The sequence below is a fragment of the Sprattus sprattus genome (assembly GCF_963457725.1).
Source record: "Sprattus sprattus genome assembly, chromosome: 1".
Lineage (NCBI taxonomy): Eukaryota > Metazoa > Chordata > Actinopteri > Clupeiformes > Clupeidae > Sprattus > Sprattus sprattus.
In genome coordinates, this window is record NC_137920.1 from 76,480,211 (window position 1) to 76,505,210 (window position 25,000).

Below are 25,000 nucleotides of genomic sequence, written 5' to 3' on the forward strand. Positions count from 1 at the left end.
TACGAACAACATTATACGCAGTAATATTCTACATATGAACTTAATGGCTTATCAGGTTTAGCAGTTATGCCTACACAGACTATGCAAGCCACGCACGAATGCATGCCCATGGCTTCTGCCACTTTTATAACTTCTAGAAGAATGAGTAAGGGATAATTTATAAGGGATAAAACGGACTACTTGCGGAGTGCTACGAAAGACGTGAATCAGAGGCAAAAAGGCCACTTTCCTTGACAGCGGTCATTATTGCATAGCAACGGTCAGGTATCGGTTAATAACTGACCGCAGAACGTTGGGAAGCCCCATTCAAGTGAATGGAGCATTCTACAGCATTAAAAACAGCCGTGTAATAAATGGAAATAATGCATTGTCAGCCCACCGCTCCTTTCATTTGGGTTCACACCCTTAGCTGACATCATGCAGTCGTGGGTTTGACCATGTAATAATGCATGAAGGAGCATTTAGACTTGCTGACTAGTGAGCAGAATGTTCCAGATCAATACAGTTTTACAGCTGGATACGAGAGCCGGAGTGTCGGCCTCGGGGGAGTATCTGGAGTATATTTGTCACATTTATATTCTTAGATACTGTTATGGTTATGAGCCAGAGAGAGGGAGAGGGAGAGGGAGAGAGAGGGAGAGAGAGAGAGAGGGAGAGAGAGGGAGAGAGAGGGAGAGAGAGAGAGAGGGAGAGAGAGGGAAAGGGGGAGAGAGTGAATGAGAAAGAGAGAGCGAGTGAGAGAGAGTGAGGGAGAGAGCGAGAGAGAGAGAGAGGGAGAGAGAGAGAGAGAGAGGGAGGGAGAGAGAGAGAGAGAGAGAGAGGGAGAGGGGGGAGAGTGAGTGAGTGAGAGAGAGAGAGAGAGGGAGGGAGAGAGAGAGTGAGTGAGTCAGAGAGAGTGAGGGAGAGAGCGAGGGAGAGAGAGAGAGAGAGAGGGAGAGAGAGGGGGGGAGAAAGAGAGAGAGAGGGAGAGAGAGGGGGGAGAGAGGAGAAATAGAAGGAAAGAGAGATTGAGAGAAGAAAGGGAGAGGCTGCTGGTTGAAGTAGTACCTGCCCAAGGCTGCCCCATATCTTGGCCTGGATGGAGGGGTACATCTGTTTCTCGTTAATCGTCATGGTGATGAGCTTGTCCAGTATGGCGGAGACCCGCTGGCGCTTGGCGTCGTCGTTGTGTTTGCAGAAGCGCACCAAGTTCAGCAGCCACGGGGTCATGTACTCTAGACACAGGTGCTTCAGCTCAATACCTGCACACACACACACACACACACACACACACACACACACACACACAGTGGGGAAAATAAGTATTTGAACCACACACACGACATCTCAACTTACACATATACCTTAAAACAGATATTACAGGGCAATCTCACACTTTAACTCCACTTACACATATACATTTAAACAATAGGCAGATACAACAAGGGAATGCAACAGCTCGCACAGAAGCATTTCAATTCTATGTACAAGGATAAAAGATTAAATTCAGCAAATACAGATGTACTTAAGTACTTCGATGCAGGCACATACAATTTAGCTCATATAGCATTTAAACTCTTAAAGCGCAGACAACAGGGGGATCCAACACTTATATTAAGATGCACATAAACTTGTATATGCAGAGATAAACAAGGGCATCTAACAGTTACCTTCAGCTTATTCAAATACACTTAAACTCTTTTGTGTTTGTATTTAAGGAAAGGAGGAACAAAATGCTTTTCAAAAAGATGCATAGTGGATCCATCTTTGTACATGCCTAAGGTCTGTAGACCCAAACCAAGAATTTTCAATACTGAAATTAAACCTTGTTTATTTTGAAATTAAACCTACTCATAGCTGTGTTCATATCACAGGATATTAAACAGGCTTTTTGTTAAGGCCTCTGTATGATTTCAGATTGTTCTGGTACATCCTTCTTCCTAAAGAAGCTCAGTGGATTGATTATAGTTATGCGCCCAAAGCCTGCAGGCTCAAACCACGAACTTCCTGTGCTCATGCTGAAAGAACATCCTGTTAAAGACGCTCTTGGACATTTACCATAGTGATAGGACCGGCCATTTACCATAGCGATAGGACTGGACATTTACCATAGTGATAGTACCGGACATTTACCATAGCGATAGGACTGGACATTTACCATAGTGATAGTACCGGACATTTACCATAGTGATAGGACTGGACATTTACCATAGTGATAGGACTGGACATTTACCATAGTGATAGGACAGGACATTTACCATAGTGATAGGACAGGACATTTACCATAGTGATAGGACAGGACATTTACCATAGTGATAGGACAGGACATTTACCATAGTGATAGGACAGGACATTTACCATAGTGATAGGACTGGACATTTACCATAGCGATAGGACTGGACATTTACCATAGCAATAGGACTGGCCATTTACCATAGTGATAGGACTGGACATTTACCATAGCGATAGGACTGGACATTTACCATAGTCATAGGACTTGACATTTACCATAGTGATAGGACTGACATTTTTAAGCCTCCTGCAGAAAAGTGTAAGGTGCTGTTATGTTCTGACTGGAATTGAACGTTGTTTTAAAGCGATATGAGCATGCACATATTGTAGGAGACAAAATTTTGAGGTCAGAAGGTTGAGGTACTAACTGGATTTGCTGAAGCCGGAGATGCACTCCTCCAGGAACTCCAGGGTGAGGTGAGGCTCGTTGGCTGCCAGGGTCTTGCTGATGGACACGATGAAGAGCGTGTTGTTGGCTGGGATACAGAGGCCTGACGTCTCCAGCAGCTGACCCTCGATCTTCAGGTTGAACGTGCAGGTTAAGGCACACAGCAGATTGTAGGCAGCAGACCTGTCATAATGAAGAGTGATTTGAGGTTTAAAGCAGTTTTAAGGATCGGAAAAGACTGAAGATCTTAGTGTTGATCAGATGAACCGACTTGAAGACTGAAGATCTTAGTGTTGATCAGATGAACCGACTTGAAGACTGAAGGTCTTAGTGTTGATCAGATGAACTGCCTCAAAGACTGAAGGTCTTAGTGTTGATCAGATGAACTGATTCGAAGTCTGAAGATCTTAGTGTTAATCAGACACTCATAACCTGACTCTCTGATTTATGGCATGAGCAACTTAAAACATTTTAACAGAGAAAAAAAAAGCAAAGAACAAGATGCAGATTGGGACTGAAATACAGTTTTAGAATGCAGAGCTGGAAGGTGTAAACAGACTGCATGATGTTCAAATTCCAGAAACAATGATAATGTTTTACCAGCTTTTTTTTTTTTTTTTTAAAGAAACCTACAACTACAATGAATCAGTCTAAAAAGAAACAATCTGTAGGACCCCCGACAGCAGAGCCACAGAAATACAAGCATCTGGGGGGGCACTGTGGCTCAAACAGTAGCCCCGACCACATTCAGGCTTGACGCTCAAGGAGGACACTGGTTCGAATCCAGCCCGATGCCATTTCTCCTGTCTACTCCCCACCTCTTATCCCTCTCATTTCCTGTCATGTCACAATCTTCACTGCTCTGTCAATTAAAAGCATAAAAAGCCCAAAAACAAATCTTAAAAAAAGAAACACAAGCATCCTCCTCGGCTGTACCTGAGGCTGGGGTCGGAGCTGCCCAGGTTGAGCAGGGCGATGTTGAGCAGCGTCCCCGGCACGTCTTTGGGCCTGATCTTGGTGTGCTGGGGGATGGAGTCGGGCTGGGAGAGTTCCCAGCGCGTGCGGATGTGGATGATGGAGTGGACGATGGCCTCGCACTCCTGGTGCATGAAGGTGAGCGGCGTGCCCTGGTTGGCGATGGTCAGCGTGAACTGGTTCTCGTCCACCAGGCAGATCTCCTCGATCTCCGAGGCGTAGTAGATGTCGTTCAGGAAGACCGACTGGCCCAGCACACGCGTGCGCTCCGCTGAGGTCACCTGGACTGCGTTGGAACCCACCTGGACAGGGCAACGGGAACAGTGGTCAGCTTTTATTTACAATTCAATTCAATTTCAATTCAAAAGGCTTTATTGGCATGACTGCATACAATACAACGTTGCCAAAGCATGTTTACATAAAATGTAAAATCATGTAAATGTAAATGAATATAAATAAATAATAATAATAATACAAAATACAAAAAATAATAAGTCATAGATAGTAACAATATGGTTGATAAAGGTTGATTGTCAATTTTAAAACATTAAATATTAGTTATGTGGGACATTTTACTCCGTGAATCAGGAGACAGAGCAGACTTCTAGGAATCAGAGTTCCCGGTTAGCACCCAAGTCCATTGGGCAAACTCTCCCTAACCATAAAGGCTGCCCACTGCTCCTGGGGGGTCCTGGAGGAAGGACAGTCCAGGATGGGAGAAATGCAGAAATAACCTTCACTACAACCTCAGGCCTGCGTGTGTGTTTGTGTGTGTCCTGATCACCACTATATATGCACATGTGTGTTACTGTGTGTCATTTGTGCCCATAAAAACTAACTGAAGTCAGCCTTGTTTGTAGTTTTTTTTTTTTTTGCTACAAAAAGCAGGAAAAAGAGCAGTTCAAAGGCGCCTATGTCATTGGTGGGTTATTGAAGGTCATGAGCCTCGCTGCTCCTAACATCAGGAAAAGGAACATGAACAGTTATTACACCAATTGATTGAGAACAACACTGAACCCCAAAATGGTATAAAAGACAGGAAGTTAAGTTGTGTAAGGAAGCCTTACCTCAATTGCTGCTATTCAATTCTGTTTATATATCAATTCTGTGTCATATTCTAACTCTTACTGTACATATCATATTTATTCACTTAGTCCACCCTACATTTGCACATACTCTGCACTTTTATTGCTATTTTGCACTTACTGGTTAGATGCTAAACTGCATTTCGTTGTCTCAGTACTTGTACTCTGTGCAATGACAATAAAGTTGAATCTAATCTAAATCTAAAAAAAATCTCTGACATGGCATCTGAAGTACTTTTACTATCGTCAGCAGAACACCACTAAATGACCGCAAAGTCGTTCCATCAGCTTGTGAATCGCACCTTGATGGAGACTTTGGTGTCCTTGTGGGCGAGCTTCAGGGCGTTGTGGAAGACCTTGAGGTCCTCCTCGAGGGCTAGCGTGGCGGCGGGGAGCTTCTGCTGGTCGGGCTCCACATGCTCAGCGAGGCGTGCCGGCGAGTCGATGAAGAGGAGCTTCTTGCTGCCCTTCAGGCCCGTCAGCAGCCGCTCGTGGTACTTGGTGTACTCGCGCACCCACGTGTTGCAGTTGTAGATGTAGATGGCCGCCACGTTCTCGTAGGCGAAGCCCGGGAACACCACGAACCACTTGGACAGGAAGTCGGTCTTGAAGCGGTTGCTGGGCCCGGCGTGGGTCAGGTCCACCACGATCTCGTAGGGCTTGGCGTAGTACGGCTTTAGCGTGAGCAGCACGTGGTAGATGAGCAGGTCGCCGTTGATCTGACCCGTCTTAAACCTGCACAACAGAGGGGGCAAAGGTTAAAGGTTAAAGGTCATGATGCCTGAAAGGGAGTGGGGGTGTTGGAGGGTGGTGGAAGAGAGACCGGCACATGATCAGGGGGTCAGGATTTAGAGGGTTAGCTTCAGCCAGTTAGCATGTGCTACTTCGGTGACAAGATGTTTTGTTTCATTTAGACCCGTTTATTTACAGATGCGTTTCGGCCTAAGCCATCGTCAGTGTAGGTTCCTCCATCAGGCCGAAACGTGTCTGGAAATAAACTGGTCTAAATGAAATAGCTATGAGAAAAGCTTGAGAGTGCGTTTTTTTCTACTCCAAGTTAACATTCTTTTACTCGCACCCAAAATCGCATTTATTTTCGAAGTAGAGCACACCTATCCCTACTAAGATGTTTTGTTTCCCATTGGCTTGTTAAAATCATGCACAAGTGTGACCAATCAGTGTAGGGCTTTGATTCCTGTGGCCATCAGCCATGTGGCATTCACCAATCAAGTGGCTCTTCATAGTCCTGGTGACAAAACTGACCACCACGAAAGAAAATATGTTAGCAGTCATTTTCAGTCATCCTCCCTGGGCTTAAGATGCTAGCAAAGCATCAGCCATTTTTTTAAATTGAAATTAAGATGGCATAGAAGCGGTAATCTGCCAGGTCTACAGAACAACACCATGATGGCCGCCCTGGGTTGGCACGGCAGCGTTCACCATGCGGTTGGAATAACTGCAGAGTAGGATGTGAACTGCACGCCTGCCAGCGGTCTGGCTCCACAGAAAGGGGAAATGAGAGAAGACTGAATACTTTATTGGAGCCTTCATCTAGATCTTAAATAACATTACATTTCACAAAAGACCAAAAACAAACACCTTCATTAGGTAACTGGTAGAAAAGGAAAGTTTAGCTACAGCTAATTTCACATACTTTTTCTGACAGAAGTTGGGGATGCGATGCTCGTATGTATTTATACCAATTGGTACTGGGTGACACAGAATATCTGGGTTTGTACTTGTTACAAAAACCGATAAATACAGTCTATCAAATTAACAACTCTCTTTAGGCTACCAAAAAAATTGCATACATGCATCACATGACAAAGTAAGTCTTTTAACTGCAAATATATAGAATTTAAATATTTTTTGTTCATGCGTCAATACTGTAGTGACCACCGCAGCACCAACATTAGGAGAAATTAAAGGTTCAGTGTCTTGCTCAAGGACGCTTCAACAGGGGATCAAACTAGCAACCTTCTGATTACTAAACGACTTCTCTACCTACTGCACCACTGCCGATTTATACAAAATCAGTTGCCCTCTAGGGGCACTTTACCCTAGATTATGTGGAGGAGCGCCACCTAGTGAGTGTTGTTGAAAGCAAACATCTAGCACGAAATACACAAAATGTCCCACGCTGCATCACTACCATATTCTTTTGGAAGCACATCAAATTTTATGAAATTTTGTCCGTAGGCGGCGCGCTTCAACTGACACATTTCAATATCTCACAAACCACTTAAGCTTACATTTTGAAATTTGGTATGCTTATACTTTTATGCTTATATATTTTGCTCACATCTATTAAAGTTCCATTTGGCTTGCTCATCAAGGTGGTTACCAACAGCCAATCAAAATTCAGCAGCCAAGTCATACCTGTGTGAACGGCCAATCGTAATGGAATGTTGTATGCTCATTCATAATGGCATATAGAAGCTATTTCATCTTTCACCTGCTGAAGAGCTCAAATCATTCAACCTTCCACTACTTGGGCCAGTTCACACATTCATCTTGGACCCAGATGATTGCTGTTTACACTATATTTGAACTTATTATGATAACGGTCCTGTTATGTTCTACATTTAGTATTGTTTGCAAACATGTTCTTGCCTTCAACTAATAATCCTACATTTCATTTATGCTTGCATATTTCTCAAAACTTTGTAAATAATTAGCAAGTACGTTAATACAATGAAGCTCATGTTGTTGGTTCATTACAGGTCCTCAGGCAAATAGAAGATTTCCCAGAAGCAAAGGGAACTATTCACACAGTGGAGAAGTGGCGATGGGTCATAAAATGTGAGTTGTACCACCAACAGGAATACTAGTTTACAGATATGGTTTAATCCAGCAATGATGCATAGCTGATTGCTGAGGCCATGATGATGGTATGGTCTCAAATGTGTTTTAAAATTCAAGTTTATTTTTGGAAAATTTTGGTACTACACATGTATTCAAAAAATTCTCAAATTTAACACAAGACTATATATCTGTTATAAAGTCACACTCGTCATCATATTCGCCAGAGTGGACGCCACATCCACAAACTTGAGTTCTTTAAGTTTACACTCACTTACTTACATACAACAAACGTTTAGTCTATTTTTTTCAGAAACGTTATCATCCAAGATAACACATTTTTCTTTGAATGGAAACTATTCTTATTTCCCATAATTCTTGCTCATTCTCATTCATTCGGCAGCCATATAACGCACCGCTATGTGCTAGGTCTAGTTTTAATAATGTTGTTTAATAAAATGATGCATTTCTTGTGGTATTACAGTAGCCTATTCAATACCTTCACAAAAAAGAAGGGAAATGTAGTCTTTCCCTGATACTCCACAGCCATTTAACACTGTGACCCCAAAAACCTGGGAACATACTGCAAAGCTGAATACAGTACAGCCCTTCAACGTAACGAAGGGATTCAATTTACTGTGCAGCCATTATCGGAAATATGGAGTACATTCTGTGCCTATCGTTCATACTGTAATAGGGTTGACTATAAGACTCTTACTATTTCATCATCTCACTATTTATAACGGTACTCTCGTTCGACTCCTACGACCAATGCATGAACGGCCTCAGAAGCATTCTGAATGTACGTGACAACACCCACACACAGCAGGGGGTTATAAATATCCAAAAAAGACCCAAGCAGAACTGAGAGAAGAACAGGAAACAAGTCACTGGCGTGAAAAAGAGAGGGAGAAAGAGAGGGGGGGGGGAGAGAGAACACACATCTGTGTATCACAAGCTTCTTTAGTACAGACAGCACTTCCTCCATCAGTTGCAGGTGGTAACTGTAAGCCCCGAGGTCTGCTTGAGTACTCACCTGAAGCCCAGCATCGCAACCAAAGAGCGCACTTCTGAACCAGGTAACCAGACTGCTGTCCTCTACTCTGATGTTTATAATCAGTGATCATTTAAGATTATTTAAGAGAAGGGTGATACCAGTAACACTTGGGCACAGTTATCTATGGCCTGGCGCGATTGTCGGCTTCTATCAAATCTGACTTAAAATGGACAGCTCATTAAAATGAAAACCATTAAAAAAGAAAAACTTTGAATGTATAACTTCATGAGTAAACAAAAATAAATTAATTTGTATGTGTTGTGCAGAAGTCAAAAATGTGTTGTTCTTCATTGTACTTTACCTATGAATAGAAACCCACTTTATGCACTTTATCAAGGTGTATTTGATCTGATTTTATTTATTTATTTTTAGTAAATGTTGTGGTATTTAGAACTAAACAAGATCAGAAAACCAAAACGTAAATGTCTTTGCCTCAGAGATTTAATTAATTAATTAACACATTTAATGAAATTATAAACTATTTTTGGTGATTATATCTACACTATGCAAACACTGACTCAGCCTCCTTTTGATCAGATTTCCCACAGGAAGTATGAAGTCTTCACTGCTATGCGCTGCCATTCTGATAGCCACCATCTTCAGGACAATGGCTGACAACATGACTAACACTCCAGAGCCTACTCATGTGAACACAAAAGGCTTTAAACTTGGAACAACTTTGGATGTAACTGAGCTTATTTCTACTGTTTCTTCTGACGCTTCGACACAGCTTGACCAAACAACGGTCAGAAGAACACCAATCGTCACAAAGGCTAGCACACCAGCATCGACCACCACCAATGTCAAGCCTGCCGTTCAGACCTGCCAAACGTTGACCGAGTTACTGGAACTCAGATGCCCGTCTGTTCTCGTCATGTGGGGTCTGGCTCTAGGCTGCGTGATTCTGCTGTTTAGCACTGTGGCTCTGGCTTGCCAGGTGCGCCACCTTAAACGCCAGATCGGCGGCTACTCCTTCGACACCCGTGCCAACAAGGCAAACGGCAGAAGGAGGGCCGATGACGACGACGAGGCCACCATCATGATGTCAGAGGTCGGCAAAGAGGACGAGATGGAGATGAAGTCAGAGACAGAGACGGCGAGAGACGAAGAGGGTGACGGGGAGAGTCAGGCGGAGAACAACCAATCCAAGGAGCAGGAGGAGAAGGACGCGAACGAGAACCCCGGCAGTGAGAGTGACAAGACGGCTGCGGCTGGCAACTCCGACGCTAATAAAAGTTCAGTCAGCGAAGCCGAGAAGCCTGAGGAGAACACGGACGAGGCGGCGCACAACACCATCGCTGAGACTAAAGGTGTGACTGGCGGGTCGTAGAACATGCCGGATGGAAACTAAAAGCAGCCCAGAGGAGACGTTGGCTGGAGGGGGAAGTGGCTCTGTGTGTGTGTGTGTGTGTGTGTGTGTGTGTGTGTTAGGGTGTGTGTGTGTGTGTGTGTGTGTGTGTGTGTGTGTGTGTGTTAGGGTGTGTGTGAGTGTGTGTGTGTGTGTGTGTGTGTGTGTGTGTGTGTGTGTGTGTTAGGGTGTGTGTGAGTGTGTGTGTGTGTGTGTGTGTGTGTGTGTGTGTGTGTGTGTGTGTTAACTCTGAGGCCTGAAGACTGGTGTGGGCGTGGTTATGACGCCCTCGGAACTGTTATGGGGCAAACACGCTGATTCTAAATAGAATTGCCACGGATTTCTCTTTATTTTCGGACTTCAGGTGTTAATAGCCCTACTGGAATTCTTTACATGAAGATATTTGGTCCACTTGTAAGGGTCATTTGTAAAACTTTTTCTACTGAATCATTTAATGTTGGTATTGCTTATTTTTGCTTAATAGCGCTTTACTTCAGGTCTTTTCGAAGTACCACAAATGTGAAAAAAGATTGATGAATGTAGTGCACAAATAATGTCATTAAAATAATAGGCACAGCAAGAATACTTGAACTTTTGTTTACTGAAAAAAAAAAATTGATACAGACAATGAATTAAGTATAAATAAATACTATTCTGCAGTATATTTTACATAAAAATCTATTTTTCCATCTTACTTTCTTATTTTCTTAAACTTTAACTTAAAAATAATATCATGGCCTCATGCTCATAAATAGGCACTGGTCTTCCTATTGGTGGTACAACTCCCATTTTTATGACCCATCACCACTTCTCCACTTTGTGACTAGTTCCCTTTGCTTCTGGTTAATATTCTATTTTCATGAGGACCTGTTATGAAATGCACTATGAAATTAAAGACTTAAGGACAGAATCAGTCCAGTGTTTGTCACCAGGACATTTCTCTGAGCTTGCCAGTGTTTTGGTCAGTACATTGTACAATACAAACAAACAAACAAACAAACACACAAACACACACACAGACACACAGACACACACACACACACACACACACACACACACAGGGTTAGCAGATCTGTTTATGTATGTGTTGGCAGTTTAGTGTGTGTGAGAGATTATAATATATATGTGTTTTAGTGTGCGTGTGTTTACTACCACTGAAAGATGTAATGAGATCCCTTTCCCAAACACACACACACACACACACACACACACACACACACACACACACACACACACACACACACACACACGTGGTGCTAGGCTGGTCCATTAGCAGTCAGGAGTCATAGTGGTGCTGAGCAGCATCGCCTGCCTCTCAAAGAATGTCTCCTTTTCACTCCGGCAGGAGGGGAGAAAAGAGAAAGAGACAGAGAAGGAGAAAGAAAAGCCTCCTCCAGTCCGCTTCCGCACCCGTCTAGCGCCTTTTGTTAGCATGATCCGCCGCGGCAAACAGCAGCCATTCACCTGCCTGGCAACACCAGGCATGCAGTGGGCTTTTAAAAAAACTGATGACGGAACGTGGGTATAATCATTAAAACATACGCTCCGCAACAGAGAGCTGAACCTGCTTCAATGTCAATATATCTCAGGCAGCGGTGTAGATGTATTTTTAAACTGGGGGGGACGCTAGCATCGCCTAATCAGCTGTGCAGAGTTATTAACTGATGATTGTCGCCTTACGTAGATAGAGTGGGGGGGGGACGGATCGGGGTCACTATGAATCTGGGGGGGGGGGACATGTCCCCCCCTGTCCCCAGTGCTATCTGCGCCCCTGATCTCAGTGCAGTGCAGAGGATCGGGTTGCATTACGTTTGTTCCGTAACTTGTGAGCATGAAGCTACGAGTGTAAACCAAAGGTCAGGAGACAGTCATCTGAGACGGGTCCTGTCCAAGAGGGTTCACACACACACACACACACACACACGTCCGGGGGAGGGAGCGCTGGCTGTGCCAGAATGGCCTCTCACGATATTAAGAGCTCACATCCCCAGGAGCCGGCGTGGAAACAATAACAGGAAAGAAAAATGGAAAGGGGGAAAGTAAAGGATTAGGGGTGTTTGTGAGTGTGTGAGTGTGAGTGTGTGAGTGTGTGAGTGTGTGAGGGAGTTGGGGGGGGTGTTAGGGGAGGGGTGGGAGGAACAATAAAACACTGCAGTCAGCAGTTCCCTGCCCCATCGTCAGTTGCAGAGGGACTACACTACTCTGCATTTATCTCCTCTTCCGCCCCATCCCTTTTCTCCCTCTCTCTCTCTCTCTCTCTCTCTCTCTCTCTCTCCCCCTCTCTCTCTCTCACACACACACACACACACACACAGACTCCGCACCGCCTTGATCGGAGTGAAATAAGCAGTGTGTGAGAGGCTGCTGCAGTGGAGAGGTGAGCTCCCTAGCTCCAACTGGGGCTGCCTGCATCACCAGGACAGAGCTCACAGAGACCAGAGAGGAGGAGAGAGGAGGAGAGAAGAGAGGAGAGAAAAGAGAAGAGAAGAGAGGAGAAGAGAAGAGGGGAGAGAGGAGAAGAAAAGAGAGGAGAAGAGAAGAGGGGAGGAGGGAAGCCTGTATCACCAGGACAGAGCTGCAAGACTGGACTAAAAAACACTCACAGAGACAAGAGAGGAGGAGAAGAGAAGAGAGGAGAGGAGAAGAGAAAAGAAAAGAGAAGAGAAGAGAGGAGAAGAGAAGAGAGGAGAAGAGAGAAGAGAAGTGAGGAGAAGAGAGAAGAGAAGAGAGGAGAAGAGGAGAGAGGAGAAGAGAGAAGAGAAGAGAGAAGAGAAGAGAGGAGAAGAGAGAAGAGAAGAGAGGAGAAGAGAGAAGAGAGGAGAAGAGAGAAGAGAGGAGAGGAGAGGAGAAGAGGGGAGGAGGGCTGCCTGCAGTACCAGAACAGAGCTGCAAATCTGGACTTAAAACACCACTAACAGAGACTAGAGAGGAGAGAGGAGGGGAGAAGAGAAGAGAAGAGAAGAGAGGAGAAGAGAGAAGAGAAGAGAGGAGAAGAGAGGAGAAGAGAGGAGGAGGGCTGCCTGCAGTACCAGAACAGAGCTGCAAATCTGGACTTAAACACCACTAACAGAGACTAGAGAGGAGAGAGGAGAGGAGAAGAGAGGAGAAGAGAAGAGAAGAGAAGAGAGAAGAGAAGAGGGGAGGAGGGCTGCCTGTATCACCAGATCAGAGCTGCAAGACTGGACTTAAACACCACTCACAGAGACAAGAGGAGGAGAGAGGAGGGGAAGAGAGAGGAGAAGGGGAGAGAGGAGAAGAGGGGGAGAGCATAAACTAGCAGTTATCAGTCATTCACTTCAGCCTTTCAAAGGACAAAGACAAAAAAAGGAAAGAGAAGAGAGAGAGAAGACGCGAGGAGGGAGAGAGAACGAGAGAGAAGACGCGAGGAGGAAGAGAGAACGAGAGAGGACAGGAGGAAATGTCAGTGAAATGATGACGAGGGGAAGGTGAGTAATGACCGAAACAAAGGAAAGACAGAAAGAAAGAAAACGAAAGGAGGTGAGAGGCGTGGGCTTTTCACACACACACACACACACACACACACACACACACACACACACAGGCAAGAGCATGCAATGACACAAACGTTCACTAACACTTAGTTTAACAAAGCGTTCTATTAGACAATCGTACACACACACTTTGTAACACACACCACTTTTTTTTTAGCGCAGACCACTGACCATCTACAGAAGAAACCCCAGTTCAGAACGAAACACAAAACTCACTCTCACGCACACACACACACACACACACACACACACACACACACACACACACACACACACACACACACAGACCACATGCCATATTCCACTCGGAGACATGCTGCATCTGTTTTAGCCGCTCCATGCAGCTTACTAATCATCACTTTCATTTAGCATGTGGAGGAGCGACGCTACCGTGATGCAGACGCTGAGATCAATAGCTGCCTCTCCTTGATGGATCATGTCCGTACCGGGCACTACGAGGGGGGGCCGTGGGGACTCTGGACTTGAAAGCAATTATCTAGCACATTTTTAAATAACCCTAATGGGGGTAAGGAAATCAATGGGCCGCACGTCTAACGTTGTTGCCCCTCCGCACTGGTTACTCATAGGCTCCGACAGCTCTATTCGTATGCCTGGGGGAAGGTGTCTGCAGTAACTCTGCGGCAGCCTGTGCCAGATCACACCGCCTGATAAGGACAGGTTTTCCAGAGCCACACCAGGGGCAGGTGTGCGGGGTCACTCCGCTGTCCGCCGTCGTTAGGACGCTGGAGGCGTGTTACTTGTGCCACGTCAGAGGTGGGGGGGGGGGGGACACACTAGCTGAACCCATAGCAGGGGCACAGGCGAGCCATCTCCCACCTCTACCATCTCCCACCTCTGCATTCAACTGCAGAAACAGAGTAGGGTGAGTCTCAGATACAGATACAGCGAGGGTGAGTCTCATCCTGTACTAGACTTTGACACCTATAGGGCATCTAAACAGAGGACATCATACTTTCTTTTTTAGATTAATGTTTAAATCTAATGCTACTGCAGGCTAGTTTAACATTTCCTAAAGAGGAGGAGGGGCGCGTTGGAGGATAGCAGTGTGTGTAATGTGCAGTGTGTGTATTATATGTCGATTCAGTTCCCCAATCCCCAGTAGTACATAATCCAGCACTTAAAGAGTAAACTGATCCCATCGGAGTGGAAAGGGCTCGTTTCAGCCTACGTATGTGCCAGTGTTTAAAACTGCATGCTGTATTTCGTACGAGTGTCTTGATTTCTAATGCTTGAGATGTCGGACACATGATCTTCTCCTTCGTTCAGAACCACACTCATATATATTCGTATGTCACAAAGTACATCTCAATACTGTTAAATGACTAAGCTTGTGTCCTCTAGCCATGCCAGTGCTTCGATGCCCGTCCACACATGCCCGTTCGATGCGATGCCCAACCACACTTGATGCCCGTCACTGCTTTATGCCCGTCACCATGACGACCTGCCCCCTTTTTTTTGTGTTTGGTCTGCAGGTGTTTCCTGATGGTGGCACCCTGGGCCTTGGTGGCACTGGTCTCCGTGGCGATCGCGATGGCACATGCGCTGCTGGCGGTGTGCCCGGCGGGGTGCGTGTGCAGCGAGACCCACCGGGAGGTGGACTGCTCGCGGCGCGGTGCCCGTCTCCTGCCCGGCGGCCTGCGGCACAACATCCACTCCCTCAACCTCTCGCTCAACCGCCTCTCCGACCAACTGGACCACGTGCTCAGCCCCTTCAGCCACCTGCGCAGCCTCGACCTGTCCCACAACCGGCTGAGCCGCCTGCCCGCCGAGCTGCCGCGCGCCCTCTGGGAGCTCCGGGCGTCCGGGAACCGCCTGCGGCTGCTGCACAAGAACGACACGGCATACCACTGGAACCTGCGCGTGCTGGACCTGTCGGCGAATCGGCTGGAGCGCGTTGTCTTCATCAACAACACGCTGCCGTCGCTGCGCACGCTCAACCTGAGCCGCAACCGCTTCTGGACGGTGCCCACCAACATCCCGCGCAACGTGGAGGCGGTGGACCTGTCGCACAACACGCTGGTGCAGATCCTGCCGGGCTCGCTGGACCGGCTGACGCGGCTGTCGCGCCTCTACCTGCACGGGAACCGCTTCACGGCGGTGAGCGACGGGTCGTTCGAGCGCCTGGCGCTGCTGCGGCTCGTGACCCTGGGCGACAACCCGTGGGCGTGTGACGAGCAGCGGAACATCAGCTATCTGCTGTCCTGGCTGCGGCGGACCCACGCCAGCGTGCTGGGCTGCCCCTGCCACACGTGGCACACCTGCGGGGAGACGCACCTGGGCACCACCCGAGGCTGGCACTACGCCTCCTTCACCCTGCCCCCGAACACGCCCGGCATGGATGCAGAGGTGGACCTCGGACACCGTCACCACCACCGCCCCCCCCACGACCCCCACATGCGAGCCGTCACTGCGGGTTATTGGCCCGAGTCGGCCCTCCTGGACATACACCGACCTCGAGAGACGCTCGGCAGCACGCCGGACTACGAGAGCAGGTGGCCTCCCGGCGGTTCCTACGTGACCTCGCGGCCGCCGGATAGTCCGTCGACGTTTGACGAGGATTACACCACGCAGAGATACTTCACCGCCAGCGATTACGACTCGACGGAGGCCATCCTCACCACCAGCACGCGGAAGACGACCACGCTACGAACGCGCAGCGTCAAGAAAACCAACCAGGGAAAAGACCCAAACCACGGCCGCGGCCACAGACCAGAAGCCTTGGCAGCTATGGTTTTACTTCTACCTGCATTTGCGCTGGTGCTTTAACCCTCGGACAAGCCACTGTGACGCTACATCAAACACCTTGAGAATGAAGAGGCAGATTAAACTGGGATTATGTGTTGGGAATGAAAAGGCAAATTAAACTGGGATTATGTGTTCAGAATGAAGAAGCAGATTTAACTGGGATTATGTGTTGAGAATGAAGCGGCAAATTAAACTGGGATTATGTGTTGAGAATGAAGAGGCAGATTTAATTGGGATTATGCGTTGAGAATGAAGAGGCAGATTTAACTGGGATTATGTGTTGAGAATGAAGAGGCAGATTAAACTGGGATTATGTGTTGAGAATGAAGAGGCAGATTTAACTGGGATTATGTGTTGAGAACAGACTGAGACTATTACTACTTCTCTAACTCTTGGGTGACTCACAGGATTGAAGAAGATGCTGTTTTGCTTACAGCAAATTAATGAGTTTTGTTTACAGTAAATAAACACATCAGTTTGAATACAGAACTGCTTAGTGAATATTGGACTAAAAACACTAAATGTCCTGTTCATGTACACACAGTGCTGTCAGAATACTAATGCACATGGTTTACATTACAGTGTGTAGAGTTCTTTCAGCTGCGTTAATGACTGTGTGTAATTAAAACCGATTTCATATTCTTGTGAACACTGACGTTGAGTTTCTGAACTGAAGAGGACATTTCAAATTGGAGAGTTGAGGCACTGAATCCTGTACAATAAAATTGTCATTACTATAAATAAAGAGACGACTTTGGAAGCCCGAGCGAGTTCAAATGCTTAGTGAGAAACACACTTCAAACGCTAAATAGATACACCAGACACCGCTACACTTCCCAATATAACTGAAATCATTCATTGGAGCACCCATTGTGACAGTGTGTTAAATCTCTACTTCAGTGGCTCCAGTCTTTCATCTTATCAGTGACAGCCTAGAACAGGGGTCTCAAAGGCTACATGCTAACAGACAGGGTTAGCTCCCTGCTTCACATGCCGGGAGTAGAGTTGACCTTCTCTGTTCCTCCTCTGTGATCGATTGAGCGTCTAAGTCAGGGGTCAATTCCGGCACCCCAAGGGATTTTATACGGCCCACAAAGGTCCATTGATTAAAACAAAATCATTTTAAAAGGTCCATTGATTAAAACGAAATCATTTTTAAAGTTCCATTAATTTAAATGGGCCACCCCAACTTTTACCGTAAAAATCTGGCCCCCCATTGACCAGACTGGACGCTCATCGGCCCCCGGGTAATTTGAGTTTGAGACCCCTGGCCTAGAAGGAACAAGTGTGGAGCACGTTTCCGTTTTGCATACACATAGCATGGCTAAACACTAGGACACATAGCATAGCTATGCACATAGCCTATGCACCAGAGACTGAATGCACACACACACATAGCCTATGCACGAGTGCACACACACAGCCTATGCACTAGGACTGAATGCACACACACAGCCTATGCACGAGGACTGAATGCACGAGGACACATAGCCTATGCACTAGGACTGAATGCACGAGGACACAGAGCCTATGCACTAGGACTGAATGCACACACATAGCCTATGCACTAGGACTGAATGCACACACACAGCCTATGCACGAGGACTGAATGCACAAGGACACATAGCCTATGCACGAGGACTGAATGTTCAATAGTCAGTCTGACAGCTGTATGGTGCTCACAGTCTGCTCCTCGCTGAGTCTTAAATCCTAATTCTCCTGTACCTTCAATGCCAACATAAACTACACTACATTATATATATATATATATATATATATATACATACACTTCACTACATTAAACCAGCAAAGGACAACTCAAACACAGAGCCAATCACAAAAATAAAACAACTGCCCATACACCATGACTGAATTCCTCTGGTGATACTCATGTGAACTGAAGTGAACTTCTCCTTACATTTGTGTTACCTAATAGAAGAACTGGCTCTTGACCATAACTAAGTTTACCATAATGCGTTATGCAATAGAAGAAGTCGCTCTCGACCATAACTAAACTCACCATAGTGAGTTATCAACAGAAGAACTGGCTCTTGACCATAACTAAGTTCACCATAGTGCTTTATCAATAGAAGAACTGGCTCTTCTTGACCATAACTAAATTCACCATAATGTGTTATGCAATAGAAGAACTGGCTCTTGACCATAACTAAATTCACCATAATGTGTTATGCAATAGAAGAACTATAATACTTGCGTTGATTGAGGTAAACTTCTCCTTACCTCCGCGTAATGTAATAGAAGACAGGGTTTCCATTCTTCGAGGTGCCAGCCTGGTAGAATATGTTGAGGGTCTTGAGTGCTTTGAACTCCTCTTTCTCATGGACCTGGTGCCTGGAGAAAGGACACACATCTTAGAGCTCTCTCCCCACCCAGTGTAATGTAATGTTACCCAAGGTAAACATGAGAAGAATAAAAACCGCACTCTCAAGCTTTTCTCAATAATATTAAGACCAGTTCATTTTTGCACAGACGCGCTTAGGCCTTAAGCCATCGTCAGTGTGACGACAATAAACTGGTCTTCATATTATTGAGAAAAGCTTGAGAGTGCGGTTTTTATTCTACTCATAGTTAACATTCTTTTACTCGCACCCGAAAACGCATTTATATTTTTTTGAAGTATAGCGCGCCTATCCCTACTAACCCAAGGTACACATCCCACAGGGCAGGTTTCCTAGAGGGCTGTTGCCAGCTTTACCTGGTCATGAACTCCTCAAACTTGGAGCTGGTGAGGTTGAGGCTGGACCAGTGTGTCTCTGCCACGGGTTTGTGTTCGGGGGGCCCCAGGTACGCCAACAGGGTCGCCATTTTATCAAACGGCCTTCTTCCCACAGCCTTGTGGTCCCTTTTGGGAAAAATAGACAATAACGCATTAGTCACTTCAAATTGTTGCTTTTAGTGATATTTTTGTGAATGCATTTCATTAATGTAATATTTATTGATGTATTTATTATAATGTATTATTAATGTAATACTTCATGCTAAAAATAATGTAGATATGTGGTACGAAGCATATTCATATTCAACAGGCTTCTCTTTATTAATGGACTTTTCTTCTGATGATCACAGTTAAGGGCATATTCATCTATATTGTCAGAAATCTCTAAGGGGTTCACAAACTTTCTGCCTCCTTACGAGGACACGGGAGAGAGCAGGGAGAGGACCCGGGAGAGAGCAGGGAGAGGACCCGGGAGAGAGCAGGGAGAGGACCCGGGAGAGAGCAGGGAGAGGACCCGGGAGAGAGCAGGGAGAGGACCCGGGAGAGAGCAGGGAGAGGACCCGGGAGAGAGCAGGGAGAGGACCCGGGAGAGAGCAGGAAGAGGACCCTGGAGAGAGCAGGAAGAGGACCCGGGAGAGAGCAGGGAGAGGACCCGGGAGAGAGCAGGGAGAGGACCCGGGAGAGAGCAGGAAGAGGACCCTGGAGAGAGCAGGAAAAGGACCCGGGAGAGAGCAGGGAGAGGACCCGGGAGAGAGCAGGTAGAGGACCTGGGAGAGAGCAGGGAGAGGACCCGGGAGAGAGCAGGGAGACGACCCGAGAGAGAGCAGGGAGAGGACCCGGGTGAGAGCAGGGAGAGGACCCGGGAGAGAGCAGGGAGAGGACCCGGGAGAGAGCAGGAAGAGGACCCGGGAGAGAGCAGGAGAGAGCAGGGAGAGGACCCGGGAGAGAGCAGGGAGAGGACCCGGGAGAGAGCAGGGAGAGGACCCGGGAGAAAGCAGTGAGAGGACCCGGGAGAGAGCAGGAGAGAGCAGGGAGAGGACCCGGGAGAGAGCAGGAGAGAGAGCAGATATCTGACCTGTTGCTGGAGAGGTACTGGCCGATCTTCTCCTGGTTGTTCCACAGGAGGCGGTGCAGAGCCAGGACGTTGCCGTCGCTGATGAAGGAGAGGCTGTGGTTCACCGAGTCGCTGGCCGGGCAGTCAGAGGCGATGTCTAAGAAAAACCTGCACAGACATCCAGGACCCGGGTCAACTCCAATACGCTGCAAACCCATGACAGCGACGCTACTGTATATGCTTCCATCACTTTCAGTGGGTCTGGTGTAGCGTGTGGAAATAGCATAACAGACTGGACTAGTGAGCTAGTGAGCAGGCTAGTCAGTTAGAAGCTATCTAGTCACTTGTCTTTATATCAATACAGTCCATTTTCAATTCAATTGTATAGTTACATAATCCTATTTACATACACATAGTCTCAAAGCTAAGGCAAAAAGAATTTGGATGATTCTGCGGCTCACTGAGAGTTTACATTTACTACGCTCCTGATTGGTCAAAAAGGCGGAACTGGCAGTGACATCACCATAAGGAAGCAGTGCTGGGGGACTTGACTCACTTTCTGGCCGCATCAAAGTTGCTTTTCACAAAGTCGTTAAACGGCCTCATGTGCTCCTCCTTCGTGAACAGCACGTGGTTCGCAATACTCTGCAGAATCTGAGGGGGGGGGGAGAAAAACACAGTTTCAAATATGAGGGCTTCATAATGCAGGATGACCTCCTGTCCCTTTAGATGGACTGACTGGATGGACAGAAGGGCAAATAGACAGACAGACAGACAGACAGACAGACAGAGAGAAAGAGAGACGGAGAGAGAGACAGACGGAGAGACAGACAGACAGACAGACAGACAGACAGACGGAGAGAAAGAGAGACGGAGAGAGAGACAGACGGAGAGACAGGCAGACAGACAGACAGACAGACAGATGGAGAGACAGACAGACAGACAGACAGACAGACAGACAGACAGACAGACGGACAGAAAGCCAGAGAGACAAACAGACAGACAGACGGAGAGACAGACAGATAGACCAAAGGACAGACGGACAGACAGACAGACAGACAGAAAGACAGACGGAGAGACAGACATATAGACCGAAGGACAGACGGACAGACAGACAGACAGACAGACAGACAGACAGACAGACGGAGAGACAGACAGACGGACAGACAGACAGACAGACAGACAGACAGACAGACAGACGGACGGACAGACAGACAGACAGACAGACAGACAGGCAGAGAGACAGACAGACGGACAGACAGACAGACAGACAGACAGACAGACAGACAGACAGACAGACAGACACACAGACAGACAGACAGACAGACAGACGGAGAGACAGACAGACAGACAGACAGACAGACAGACAGGCAGAGAGACAGACAGACGGACAGACAGACAGACAGACAGACAGACAGACAGACAGACAGACAGACAGACAGACAGACAGACAGACAGACAGACAGACGGAGAGACAGACAGACAGACAGACAGACGGACAGACGGACAGACGGACAGACAGACGGACAGACAGACAGACAGACAGACATGTAGTGAGCGGAAAGCGGAGGTTCTCTGACCTTTGACATGAGCTTGAGGCCCCTCTCTATCCTGGGCGGAGGCTTCTTGTCCAGGATGCCCGCCTCATAGGGCGACACGATGGCAGGGTTGATGAAGCGCAGGAACATGGCACTGCCCACCGCGCCGATGCTGTTCTGAGGGAACCGCTGACTTACCACCTGGGGGGAAGAGAAGGGAGGGGGGGGGCAGGAGGGGGAGGCAGTTTAGAATGGAGAGATACATGAGGGGCAGATTAGCAAAGGCAGAGGAAGGGTCGCCTGGCAACTAGTGTTACTGTAGTGCTGGGGGGGGGGGGGGGGGGGGGGTCGGGGTGAGATGAACCTCACTACCAAATCTGCCCAAGGAGGTACTGCTGGAGTACAAAGGAGACTAACACACAACAAATGGATCAGATAGGCGTCAAGATCAGGTAGTTAACCTGACTGAGACCCTCAAAAGTACACCTTTACAGGTTTTCTAAACTACCAAAGGATATGAATGAATATGACTGAGTACACAGGCTGAGTCATATTCTAGGAAACAAGCTTAACTATTCCGTAAATGACAACCCATTACATAATATATTAAAATCCATTTTAATACAGCTTAAAGACTTTTAAAGCAGCGTTAAGGTGTTCTGATCCAAAACTAGCTAGCTAACTACCTAAAAGGCCACCACCAACACTGACACTGATAGAAGCTTGCCAACACACTGACTGGTGTCTTTTGGCCGTATAGCTGGCAATACCATGCTGTGAAAGCTTTACTTCCATTTTTGCAGGGTATTCCAGCCCGGTTCACAGAACTAAATAGGCCATATCCTGGAAGGCTAGTGGGAAAGACACAGTTGTTTATCTGTCCTTCACATGACCATATGCTAACAAAATTAATCTGAGGACGGTACCAACACTAGTTGCCTATAAAACCATACCTTAAAAAGTGTCAAATTGCTGCGTAGTGTTACTTTAAGTGCTCGATGATCTAATACCCTGTTTCAGCCATCATTTCTTCATGATCATACGAAGACGATAAAGACTGATTTCCTGCACCCTGAGGTTGGTATTCATTCATAGGATAGTTCAGGACAGGAAGCACACGGTTAGGCTGACAGGACGGAGAACTTTTGCATGTGCCCGTGACCACAGCCAGACAGAACAAGCAGAGTGTGTGACCAGTGCGTGTGCGTGTGTGTGCGTGTGTGTGTGTGTGTGTGTGTGAGAGTGTGTGTGTGTGACCAGTGCGTGTGTGTGTGTGTGTGTGTGCGTGTGTGTGTGTGTGTGACCAGTGTGTGTGTGAGTGTGAGTGTGAGTGTGAGTGTGAGTGTGTGTGTGTGAGTAAGAGAGAAGAGAGAAGAGAACAGAGAGGCGGGGGGGAGGTCCTCTCTCGTGAGAAGCTTCATTAGAGGCCTGTGTGTGGGCCCATCGAGGGGGAAACAAGCAGAGTGTGTGTGTGTGTGTGTGTGTGTGTGAGTGAGAGAGAGAGGAGAGATGCTTCACTAGAGGCCTGTGTGTGGGCCCATCGAGAGGGAAACAAGCAGAGTGTGTGTGTGTGTGTGTGTGTGTGTGTGTGAGTGAGAGAGAGAGGAGAGATGCTTCACTAGAGGCCTGTGTGTGGGCCCATCGAGGGGGAAACAGGGAGAAGGGGAGATGGATGCACATCTGAGAGACTTTAGATAGGCGCTGGATCAAAGGAAACCCCTCCCAGAGAAAAAGAGAGAACTCCTACACACTAGCTTTAGTTACTGCAGCTGTGATTGTGTGTGTGTGTGTGTGTGTGTGTGAGTTACTGCAGCTGTGATTGCGCTGGGCTTCTCAGTAATGAGAGGAGTGTGTGTGTGTTTGCCCTCTTTTCCTTTCCTCTAGATGAAAGCCTCCTCGTCTTCATCATCATAATATTCCTCCTCCTCCTCATCATCATCATCATCCTCCTCCTCCTCTCACAGTCACCGGCCCGACCCGACCCGACCCGAACCCTGACCCCAAAAAGCCAACCCAAGAGAAGACCCCACACCGACCCACAAGAGGAGAACCTGAAGGAGGCGCGGAGGGAGGCGCAGAGCCACAGAGGTGCTCGTGAGGAGCGTTAATTTGGAGCCTCCTTCAGCGGCAGGGAGATTAGTAGTGATGGTTGGAGGTGGTGATAGCCAGCAGGGCGGCAGTGTGGAGTAGTTTTCAGATTAAAAACAGAGAGTCATTCAGGAGACTGAGGTGCTTTATTTTGACGGTCGGGGGACAGTGGAGGGGGTACCCCGTGACTTACTGCTTTATCGCCCTCCTTTCTGTCTTTTACTGGGGCTTTGCTCAGGAGGGAGTGGCACGTGGCCTACGGGACAAAGATGAGCAGAACAATGTCACAGCGCTAGCCACACTCACTCACACACACACGCACACACACACGCACGCACGCACGCACGCACGCACGCACCGAGCACGCACGCCCACGCGCACGCACACACACCCATGCGCACGCACACACGCACGCACACACACACACACACACAAAAACATACAATACACTCACACACACACACACACACACACACACACACACACCCCTTCAGTTCAAGTCAGGGAAGACACAAGCCCTGTGTGAAAACATCAGCTGCAGCTCCCTGACTGCTCCTTGTGCCTAGCTCTGCCCAACAGAGGGCGCTATAGCATACCTGGAAGAGGCAGTGGCAGACGCTCCTGAGCTGCACACACACACTCACACTCACACTCACACTCACACTCACACTCACACTCACACTCACACTCACACTCACACAAGCTAGCATACCTGGAAGAGGCAGTGGCACACGCTCCTGAGCTGCACACACACACACACACACACACACACGCTAGCATACCTGGAAGAGGCAGTGGCACACGCTCCTGAGCTGCACACACACACACACACACACACACACACACACACACACACACACGCTAGCATACCTGGAAGAGGCAGTGGCACACGCTCCTGAGCTGCACACACACACACACACACAAACACACACACACACACACGCTAGCATACCTGGAAGAGGCAGTGGCACACGCTCCTGAGCTGCACACACACACACACACACACACACACACACGCTAGCATACCTGGAAGAGGCAGTGGCACACGCTCCTGAGCTGCACACACACACACACGCACACACACACACACACACACACGCTAGCATACCTGGAAGAGGCAGTGGCACACGCTCCTGAGCTGCACACACACACACACACACACACACACACACACACACACACACACACACACACACACACACACACACACACACACACACGCTAGCATACCTGGAAGAGGCAGTGGCACACGCTCCTGAGCTGCGGGGGGAACTCTGTGGAGGAAGTGACGATGGCCTGGAAGAAGCGTTGGGTCATCTGACGCAGGTTCCTCTGGTTCTCGTCCAGGATCTCCCCCGCCTCCAGCCTGGAAAGGGTGC

At 47.5% G+C, this 25,000-nt stretch overlaps 2 protein-coding genes across 2 annotated transcripts in view; one reads left to right on the plus strand and one right to left on the minus strand.

Annotated features, from left to right (window-relative positions):
* Window positions 1-25,000, minus strand: part of LOC308371851 (neurofibromin) — a gene marked incomplete at its 5' end in the record, with an annotated part of 62,496 nt that overhangs the window by 30,887 nt on the left and 6,609 nt on the right. Inside the window, 10 exons of the mRNA XM_080846852.1 lie at window positions 1,048-1,241; window positions 2,640-2,842; window positions 3,596-3,936; window positions 5,022-5,454; window positions 18,446-18,556; window positions 18,921-19,067; window positions 20,017-20,163; window positions 20,552-20,649; window positions 21,576-21,734; window positions 24,852-24,987. Of these exons, the coding sequence (XP_080702978.1) occupies window positions 1,048-1,241; window positions 2,640-2,842; window positions 3,596-3,936; window positions 5,022-5,454; window positions 18,446-18,556; window positions 18,921-19,067; window positions 20,017-20,163; window positions 20,552-20,649; window positions 21,576-21,734; window positions 24,852-24,987 (1,969 nt within the window). The remainder of the gene's footprint in view (window positions 1-1,047; window positions 1,242-2,639; window positions 2,843-3,595; window positions 3,937-5,021; window positions 5,455-18,445; window positions 18,557-18,920; window positions 19,068-20,016; window positions 20,164-20,551; window positions 20,650-21,575; window positions 21,735-24,851; window positions 24,988-25,000) is intronic.
* On the plus strand, window positions 13,359-16,225 carry LOC308367306 (oligodendrocyte-myelin glycoprotein-like; the record flags this gene model as incomplete). The annotated part of the gene is made up of 2 exons (XM_080841193.1): window positions 13,359-13,372; window positions 14,932-16,225. 2 exons carry the CDS (start codon window positions 13,359-13,361, stop codon window positions 16,223-16,225), a joined length of 1,308 nt encoding a protein of 435 aa, XP_080697319.1.